This window comes from Gavialis gangeticus, unplaced genomic scaffold, assembly GCF_001723915.1.
Source record: "Gavialis gangeticus isolate Ggan-Ray unplaced genomic scaffold, GavGan_comp1, whole genome shotgun sequence".
NCBI classification, from domain to species: Eukaryota; Metazoa; Chordata; order Crocodylia; family Gavialidae; genus Gavialis; species Gavialis gangeticus.
Window position 1 is genome coordinate 13,909,502 of NW_017729008.1, and position 9,848 is coordinate 13,919,349.

The 9,848-nt window shown below is 46.9% G+C and overlaps 1 protein-coding gene across 1 annotated transcript in view; it reads left to right on the top strand.

The window, feature by feature from the left end:
* The window catches only part of COG5 (component of oligomeric golgi complex 5), a 442,290-nt gene extending 432,512 nt beyond the window's left edge, over positions 1–9,778 (top strand). Inside the window, exon 22 of the mRNA XM_019509410.1 lies at positions 8,794–9,778. Within this exon, the coding sequence (XP_019364955.1) occupies positions 8,794–8,908 (115 nt within the window). The 3' untranslated portion in view covers positions 8,909–9,778. The remainder of the gene's footprint in view (positions 1–8,793) is intronic.
* Positions 9,779–9,848: the final 70 nt, after the last annotated feature.

Genomic DNA, 9,848 nt, shown 5'->3' on the forward strand with positions numbered 1-9,848 from the left:
GTAGAAGGCAATCAGGTTGGTCTGACATGATCTCCCCCTAATAAATCCATGCTGATTGCCCCTGAGCATCATTTCTGATGCCGGCCCATCACAAATGTGCTCCTTGATGATCTTCTCAAAGAGTTTCCCCAGGATTGAGGTAAGACTGACGTCCTCTAATGTATTAGAATTATCCTGGAGTTAAACCAGTATTATGCAGATGTGGAGCCTGACACTGAAGTGGGATTGTCTCAGCCAGTCAGACCATGGTCAGCTAAACTCGACAAGTTGCATCTCAGGATGCAAAATCCCTGTGCTCTGGCAGGCTGCTGCCTCCTGCAACTTCACATGCATTTGCCTTTAGATTACCCAGACCTTCCAGCCTGCCTGCTCGCAGCTCGTCCTCGGGCTGGTTAACTGCCCCCGTGATTCTCTGAAGCAGAGAGTCTCTCATGGATCATTTCAGTGCCTTGTGGTACACATGTAGCCACATACTCTAGGCTGTATGTGTGTTTCTTTATTAATTGCTCCTATCACAGGCATCGCAGTTCCCATGCCAACGGTTTCTATCAGAATTATGATAAAGGTAGCTACAAGAGGGAGATACAAGAAACTGTTCAAAACCTGGATTTGGAAAAGCAGGGGACTCGAGCAGGATTTTTAGATCTGTATTTGTTGCCTGTGTATAGACAAAAGGACACCTTGGGCCCAACAAGGGGCTTGATATTAAGAAACTCTTAATTGACTGTAATAACATTAAGCATTAATTGAAGCTCTGGGATTCAGTCAGGTGGGTCCCATTGTAAGAGATGCCCTTTAAAAGTCTTTAAAAATGTTTAAAGGTAGAAAGAGAAAGAAAATGGTTAATAGAATTTGAGACATAAACCAGTGAGAGGCTTGTATTTTAATGGTGTTCCCTTATTCCCTTTGGCTATTAGTGTTTTTATAAGGAAAACACATGCTTGATGGTCTTTTGACTGTATTAAAGCTGGTGTTAACTATCCTACTGGGAGAAAAGGAAAGATGTGAGCTGTGGTGCTCTCAGGCTACTGCTAGAGTCTGACTTAGATTCCTTGAAGACAAAATCAGACAAACTTGCATTAAAGAGAAAGACAAGTATAGCACATTTTTAAAAATGCAGCTTTTGCTTCTGGGGTTTTCCCCCGCAGCCTTGTAGGCTAAGCTCAAGGTTGTCCCAGCATTTGGCTGTGTAGGGTGTTGCTCGTAGCTGCCTTTCTGCTCACTGCAGTATTGCAAGAGATGGAATTTTTAGCTAAATGAGACCCTTTATTAGACACATTTTAGAGAAAGACAGGAGGAAAGAGGAAACCAGCTGGGGAAGCATCATGACTCAGTTGGAGGGGTGGGACAGCAGAACATCCCGGTGTGGTTCTGGCGTTGGCCAGCCCCAGTAGATCAAGCAGTGTCATTGCATTTCCTTTCACATGTGCTGTGGTCAGGGGATCTTCAAGATGGTCAAAGCCCACTGTGGTCACAGTAGATCCTGAGGGCCCAAAGAATGGTGAGCACAGTGCCCATGGCAGTACAGCTCACTCCTTCCATCCCACCCAGCAAGTCAGCTCCATTGTTTTTTGCAGTAACTCCAGATAAACCAACCTCTGAAATGGAAAGAGGTGGCAATGTTGCTCTTAGGAAAACAATAAATGGAAAAGCCTTTCAGAAGCTCTTCTCCCTCCTGTCTCTGCAAACATTTCCTCTAATCACTAGAATCTCTCAGCTCGTTGCCTGGTGGTCCCATGGCACTGCCTGGCAGACACTTGTCCTGGTTCCTTTAAGCCTGGAGCGGACAATTATTTCGGGTGGAGGGCCACTTACTCAGTTTTGGCAGGCTGTCGAGGGCCACGTGGGTAGCCCTGCCCCTTGACAGGTGCCCCCCCACCCCCTGGGACCAGTGTCCGAATGTCTTGGGACCAATGTCCCAGGGCCAGCACCAGCAGTGCCCAGAGCAGGGCGCAGGCCAGCAGGGGTCTGTGGAGCCAGGCTGGGCTGCACCAGCAGGGAGAGGGGAGAGCTGGCTCGGCTCCATAGAGCCCCTGCTAGCTGGGACCCCACGCTCCTGGGCCCCGCCGGCACTGACCCTGGGGCACCAGTGCGGGCTCCCTGCCTGCTCGCACCCAGTGCCCCCCAGCCCCACAGTACAGGTGGGGGGCAGCGCACAGTCCCAACCCTCTGCTTGCCAACAGGGAAGAAGCTGGTGCTGAGCGCAGGGAAAAGCGGCCTCTCGCTCACCCCATGGCAGGTGCTCGCAGCCCACGCAGGGCTGTCTGGAGCAGGCACAGGCAGTCCCAGGCGGGCTGCAAGCGGCTGGAACCAAGGGGAGAGAAATATTAATTTTCTACATTTATTTAGGGGCCTCGCAGGCCGGATAGAATGGCCTCGCGGGCCAGAAGTGGCCTGCAGGCTGTATTTTGCCCACCCCTGCTTTAAGCCGTGTAGCCTGGTTAGTCTTTCTGTCCTTACTGTTGCTGCCTTAAGCGAACAGCTAGGTGGTTTGGACTCCTGTGGACAGCACAGAGCACAGGCCTGTGCATAACGTGAGTACAGCCTCCGAGTGCACAGATCATGACTAGCTTTTCAGACCAAGGAGGGAAGAGGGGAGGAGCTACGGACGTTGATGAGTAGAGAAAGGGAGGATCCCTTGAGTCCGATACTTGAATCTGAGCTTACTTCTCCGTAGGCCTCTAAGAGTTAAAGGTGGGTGGTCTACAGTAGTTCTCAGGCTTTTCACTGCATTTCAACATTGGGCAAGTCGGACCAGATCTGAAGTTCAACACAGCCCCATAGGACACACAAACTCGCAATGGCTGAATTGGACTTGCAGGTGCAGTACAGTAGTAAGCCTCTGGGCCTTGTGTTTCTGGTGAATAATGTTTAGGGGTCTATTTATAGTTCAAGCCCAACAGAAAAAACCCACAATGATTTTTCTGTAATATGAATAATTGGAAAACACCATGAGGAGGGGAATCTGCCAGAAGTTTCGGACTTAGCCATCATTAGGACAGAAATGTCTAAGCACTGGTGTTTGGCATCAGAAAGGCAAAATTCTGGTTTAAAATAGAGAAAAAGCAATTTATTTCTCTAACCATGTCAGTCATGAGGGCCGTCTGTGCTATGACCAGGAGCCTCTGGGACCTGAGCTTCTGTTTCAAAGTGACTGCAGTTCATGCTTAGCCAAGGAGTTGTTGGCTTTGTTTGATGTTAGTTCAGAAGCACATAAATAGGAGTAAATCATTTTAAAATCCCTTTCAATCTCTTCATTTATGATTCATCTAGCTACAGTTCTTCTGAATAGCAAAAATAACTGTCTTGCTGTTTTCTTCACATTTGTGTGTCTGTCATAAAATACACAGTGGTTAAAATCACAGGACCCTGTGTTGAGTCTAGCTCCTGATTAAAGATGTTGGAGAAACAATGGGAGCTAATTGTTTTGGTGGCAGAGGATGCCAAACGAATTGTGTGGCTGTAAAATGCTGCTGCGCCCAGCGAGCTTTCTGTGGGCAGGGGGTATTCCTGAAGATGGCTTTGACCCTCAGTGGATGAACGATTTCTCAGTCTGTGCAACATGTGGCTTTGTGTTAATGATAACCTTGAGGGTTGTCCTCTGCACTAGGTAATGTTATCTCGAGCTAACATTAAGGCTTTGAATGCTACTGTGATGTGTGCGGTAGAACGTGAACAGGATGAAATAAAGTCTAGTAAGCAGTGTGGCGATACCGAGCTGACAGGAAGCACTTCTGCTGCCGAAACGTGATGTCTGCATTTGATTATTCCAAGATGTGCCCTCCCCGCTCTCCCCTTGCTCTGACAGTCCTGCTTTGCAAATAGTATTACAGTACAAACATTCATCGTACACACGTTCTCTCATCCCTCTCTCAGAGTATTTAAAATCTGGACTCTCCCTGACCTAGGTTGCTGATCGTGAAGTGCATCTGTGGAGGGGTGGGGGATGCATTTGAAGCAGTGCTTGGAGCCGTACTCAGAGAAGTTTTCTAGCTTCTTCTTTTCTGCTCTGCAGCACAGCTCCCCGGGCTCTGTGCAGCCGAGCAGCCCCTTACTGATCCTGTGTGTGACCTCAGTGCAGCTTGGGCTGTGGCTGGTCACCCGCTGCATCCGCAACGGGGAGCCGGCCTGGGCTGCAGGTACTTAGCGTGCTCAGGAAGGTGACCAAGGCTCACTAGTCATTGTTATTTTGGCTGCATGACTAAAACGTTAACTCTGAGGAGGAGACAGTCCATTGCCAGCGGTGCTGTGGAAGGGGGTCTGCGCGGCAGTGCTGCCCCAGTCCATTTGCAGCAGCGGAACACACTGCCCCAGCACACGATATAAAGCGCAGGGGTTCCTGCAGCAATCAGTCCTTTGCGCATCTCTGCTCACGTGGAAGCTGTTAACTCACCGAGCCACAGCAGTGTCTGCAGAGTCCTTCCCCACAGCACCGTAGCAGGAGCGGTCCCAGTGCGGCCTGCTGATTCCAGCAATCCAGCCCTGTGACATGGGTACCGCTGGCATCCCACGATTCCCTCCTTGTGTTCTGCACAGATATTACCCCAGTGCCTGGGGCAAGCAGTTTTTATGGGCTCCCTGTTGCCCAGCTTCTACTCTGCACATGTGGATGCATGTTCTTCTGGCAAGTCCTCTGTGAGACCCAGATCCTTCTCTTCTGGCTCGGGAGGTCTGAGCTCTGGACTGTGCTGTGATCAGAAGGAAGTGGTGGATTTGCTCTGCAAAGCAGCAGTCAACTGGCCGGTTCTGTGGCTCCTCAGAGTCTATGGAGCTGTGACTCTCTCCCCCATCTCTCCAGCAAACTGGCTGTGCAGGACCCTAAGCCTCCAGGCAGGCTCTCTGACTGATAGTCCTGTTTGGTGGGTAGCTCTGCATAGATGTTTAAGGTCAGAAGGGATCTTAGCAGATCATCAAGTCCAACCCCCTGCCCTGGGCAGGAAAGAGCGCTGGGGTCAGATGACCCCAACCAAGTGCTTGTCCAGTCTCCTCTTAAAGACCTCCAAGGTAGGGGAGAGTATCACCTCCCTTGGAAGCCCATCCCGGATTCTGGTAACCCTTACCGTAAAGAAATTCTTCCTATAGCAATGTGACCTCCTAAGTCAGCTTTTGCTGAGGGGCATTGTTGATTTATTGATAACTGCTGTTTCTCATGGGCAACTAAGCAGGTTTATACCCTACGCCTTACTGCTGATTTCTCTGATTTGATGTTGTGCCTCTCGGCTGCACTCCCTTGGTCCCTGCAGTAATGTATTTGCCTCACCTTCCATCGTTCTGGGTCTCGTGACAACCTCACAGACAGATCAACACGCCTGTTTCAATGTTGTGCTGACTGGCTGCTGCCCTGCCTCTAAGAGCATACGCTCTCCTGCCTGCCTGGATACCACTCCTGTAAAGTTGCAAGCATCTGCTTTCCCCAGGGCTCCTGTTTGCCCACTGCATAAGCAAACACATGCCCTGGGTATGTAGCCTCCAGCTTGATCATGTGGGTGGCTACTGCAGAGCTATGGTATCTCATAGTCACTCCTGAACCAATGCCTTGTTAGAGCCCCTGGAAGCCAGCAGCTAAGATTAAAAAACAAAACAAAACGGGGGGGGGGGAGGGTTTCTAACACATGGTCCTGACCTCAATTTTAGACACCAGCATGAATTATCAGATCTTCAAAAGGACTGAGTCGCTCACAGCTCCATTTGGAGGTGCTGATTTCAAGTGCTGAGTTGCTGATGACCTTCAGGGAGTGCATGCAGCGCACAATTTGGGGGATAGTATCTAGGATTCTGGGAATGTGGCGTTTGCTCCCCAGGACATTGCATCTCTCACACTTGTGTGAGAGTTTGTCACGTGGTGCTGAAAGCCTCCCTCACAGCAGCTCGTATTCCCTGCATCTATTGAGGTACCTAAAACTGTGGTCCCTGCCCTTCCTAGGAGTGGCCACCATTGCTCTGTGGCAAATCAGTTTGTGACTCCATTAGGATGGCTGCCCTGCCTGCCTTTGTTACCCAGGGAGGTGTCTGGCCTAGCCTACTTCAGGGTGCTAGTGGGTGGAACGCAGGCCTGAACATCATTGCTGGGGACAGGAATTGAATATTAGGCAATTAATTGTTTCTACTGTGTCCTTTTCTGCTTGCTAGCTAAGGGGATGCCCATGTGGTTCATCGCTTCTGGTACCTTCTATGTCCTCAAAGAAATAGTCAAAAGTGTAATCAACTTGGCTTCTCCACCAATCCCAGTGTCATAGCAGTGGTGGTTTTATCATGTTTAGCAGATGGAGAGGCTGCGAGCTGCCAGCATCACTTAAGCTTTAGAGCAAAGAGAAAAGTTTCTTGGTATCTGTTTACTGCAAAAATAGCTCCGTAAGTTACTGTGCTGCTATTTTATTGTGGTAGAGAATGAAACTTCCTGTATGTCCCCTTCTTCAAGTTCAGACAGGACAGGTACAGAGAAGGGTGATAGTCATTGGCTCCTTGTAGTCTTAACATCCTGGGTTCACAGCTGTTCCGATCACGGTGGTGACTGCCTTGGTCTTTCTGAAATAATCGTTTTCCTTAGAACTGGCATTTCACTCTCAACCTTACCTCAAGTTAGTACTTTGGAAGTAGTGCACTGCCCAACCTGTTATGCACATTCACTCACTTTGGGATTCAAATATGGATATTTATGTCCTGCCTGAACACGAAGTTGTGACTTAAGTCACATGGTCAACTCTTCCTGAAAGGTATTTCTGTATAGGGGCTGACTACTGGCTTGCATCAACAGATTTTAAAACCAGAAGGGACCTTAAAGTTCCTCTAGTTTCACCTTCTCCAGAAGAGGAGACAGGAAACTGATGACATTTTATAGCCTAAGTCCATAACTTATGCATGAGCCTCTAGCATAGTTTGATATCCAGGTTTGATTCCAGGTGTATCTACCACTTTCCTAGTCAAGATAGTTGTTCCAGTGGTTAATTAACATTCACTCTTAAAATGCATCTTAGTCCTCTGCCACTGCATTGGTATACTTTTGTTACAGAGCCCTCTCTCAGGAGGTTTTTCTCCATGTAGCTATTTAAAAGACTAACAGCCTTTTACCTTCAGCTGCTGCAGTATATAGCCTGTGAAAACATTTAACGTTGACATTCTTCCACAGCAGGACTTCCCTTCTTATACAGGACTTCCTCTTAGGCAGGTTCCTCCTAAAATGTAGTGACTTCAGCTGTGAAGGCTGAGGCATGAATTTTGTGTCTCACCCTCCCATCTTTCCTCCTTCAGATGAACAAATACCCCATCATCAACCAGACATACTAAACAAGGTATCCCACAGTAATTGTGTTTTTTCTCTCAACCGTCTGCCCTGCATCAGCTGTAGTTCAGGACAGAAAGCTGCATTTCTTGATTATCTGATGAGTGTGAAACTGTTTTGTTATTAGCAACTCTATTTTGAGAAATGGGTTAAAGGGACTGAAGGATGGGATTGGAGGATATTGCCTAATTTAAACACAGGCCAACTTCCTTCACCCACTGAGCCTCCTTAGTGCTCCTTGAAAGGTCTGCCCAGTCAGGTAAGACTTTCTTTATTGCTGTGGCATGCTGAAGCCACCACCAGGCTCTGACTGGAAGAATACAGACTGAGAAGAAATTATGAACTGTGTGTCAGTCTCCTCTCTGACGTCCACTCTCCAAAATAATGGGTCACTTACATGTCTTTCTAAATTAGTCCACCTTTTTTGCTGGGGAAAAGTCTAATGGAGGCTCTTATACTGGAACTTGAATTGTTTCAATTCCCTCCTGGTGGCTGCAGCAATATTGCAATTGCACCTCTTGTTGGATAGGTAAAGGACAATGATTGTCAACTGAGTTACTAGTATACAACCACAGAGGACACAAGTATTTGCACTACCTGGTTTTCAGTAAAAATCAAAATCTATTTTTAAACTTCAGCAGGTAACATTTAATGTGAGAAAATGCATGTTTGTCCTCTTGCTAAATCAAGTAAACAAGACTTCTACTCTTTAAGTACCCACTGAGCAGCACTGGATGAATGTTAGAGCCTGCATCACATTATGATAGTTGTCCCTTCTGGCCTTAAAAAAGTCTGCATTTGTGGGAGCCGTGTGTCTGCTGGAGTGCAGGATCCGATCTGTGCTGCCAGTGCTTGAGAAAAACCAACAGTAATATACAAGTAAATACATAAAATGCAAGTCTGATGGTTCACAGCAGGATTTCCCAAATGGTAGAGGCATGGAAAACTGGCCAGGTGGGGGGCACTGCCAGACTTCGCAGTTGTTCACGTCTCTGCTTTCTTGTAAACTGTTGCGTTACCAGCTGGAATCTGTTCTTTTTATGTTCTGAAAGGTCATCAGTGCAGCACACTGTGCATGTGTTTGGGCCTCAGAGCTGTTGTTTTAGGTGGGCTGCAAAGTGACAATACTGATAACTAGTTCACTGCTCAAAACATACCAGGAAGGAGAGAAAACATAAAAAAATACTGGTCTTTATGAAGTGTAAGGAGAAAGGGACACGAAAGCTAACACCACAGAGTGAGAGCAGGGGCTCTGGTGGTACATTTTGTTTTCTTGACAGGAGGGGACAGGGAAGGACCAACTTGTGATCAGGTGGGAGAACACTGGTTTAGCAATAGAGTGAGTATAAGGCAGTGTTTGGAGTCCAGTGCAGTTTCAGTACTGCCAGTTCTCCATTAAAACTACTAAGACCCACCAATTATTTGTAGATGCTCTTAAATCATACAGATGGTTCATCTTTTCTAAGTAATCACTTAATTCTGCCTAACGTATTTCTTTTTCTCTTTTTACTCAGAGGTGCACTGGAAGCTTATGTTCAGTCAGTGAGAACAAGGGAAGGGAAGGAGTTTGCACCGGTCTATCCCATCATGGTTCAACTGCTGCAGAAAGCAATGTCTACAGTGCAGTAAAAATGTCTAGAAGACTTGTTAATACAGAAATTGAAGAGTGATGGAGTTGGGTTGTTGGCATTGATTCACATTTATGGGATTAACCAAAGCTTTTTTAATACTACTGTCACTATTTAAAGTGCTGTTAATGAGATACCAACCTAGTCTAACAAAGTGTACACAATCCTCTTTCTGAGCTCTAGTTAACTGAATTTTGGGAACAGGTTTATATCAAAACAAAGGTTTTGTTGGAATAAATGTAATTTCCTGACACGGTCACTAAGAAGAGGTCATTCTTGTTTGAGAATCATTTTCTAATGCCCTTTTTGGTAAGATGCAAACATTAGGACCTGCTCGTAATGTTCTAGGGCAGCAGGGGCTAACTTTCTGACAGGTTTGCCACAAATTATCTCTGTACTTCCCCACATGCCACACAGCTCTGCTGCTCTGCTTTCTGCTCCCAGCCCTGTGCTCCTTGCCTGAGCTGCAGCTTTCTGCTCCACCTGCTGCTGGGCTCCCCGTCCTCTCCCCAGTTGGCTGCCTGTGCTACTTAAGGCACCCGTGCCCCAGGCTGCCCACCCTGTTCTATAACAGTCTACAAAAAATTGGTTTCCCGTAAATAGAGCAGAGAGGGGCTTAGTTCTTAGCATTGTGCGGACAAAGATAGCACTTTTCGAAGGCTAAGAGGAGAAGCCTCATTAGGATGCAGTTTATATCTAAACATTTCATCTGAAAAGCACTAAGTTTACTACAAGGGAAGCATTTTAATTTCTAAACTAATGTAGAGCTGATTCTCTGTAGCATTGCTGAAGCTTTGAAGTAACTTATCCTTATGTTACTTTTTTCTTTTTGCTACCAGTGTAATAAAGAGCACCCACTATCTTTTGATCTTGAATTCAGTATTTGAAATTCTATCAGCAGCAGCTTAATTACAAAGTATCAAAACACAGAAGATCTGCTT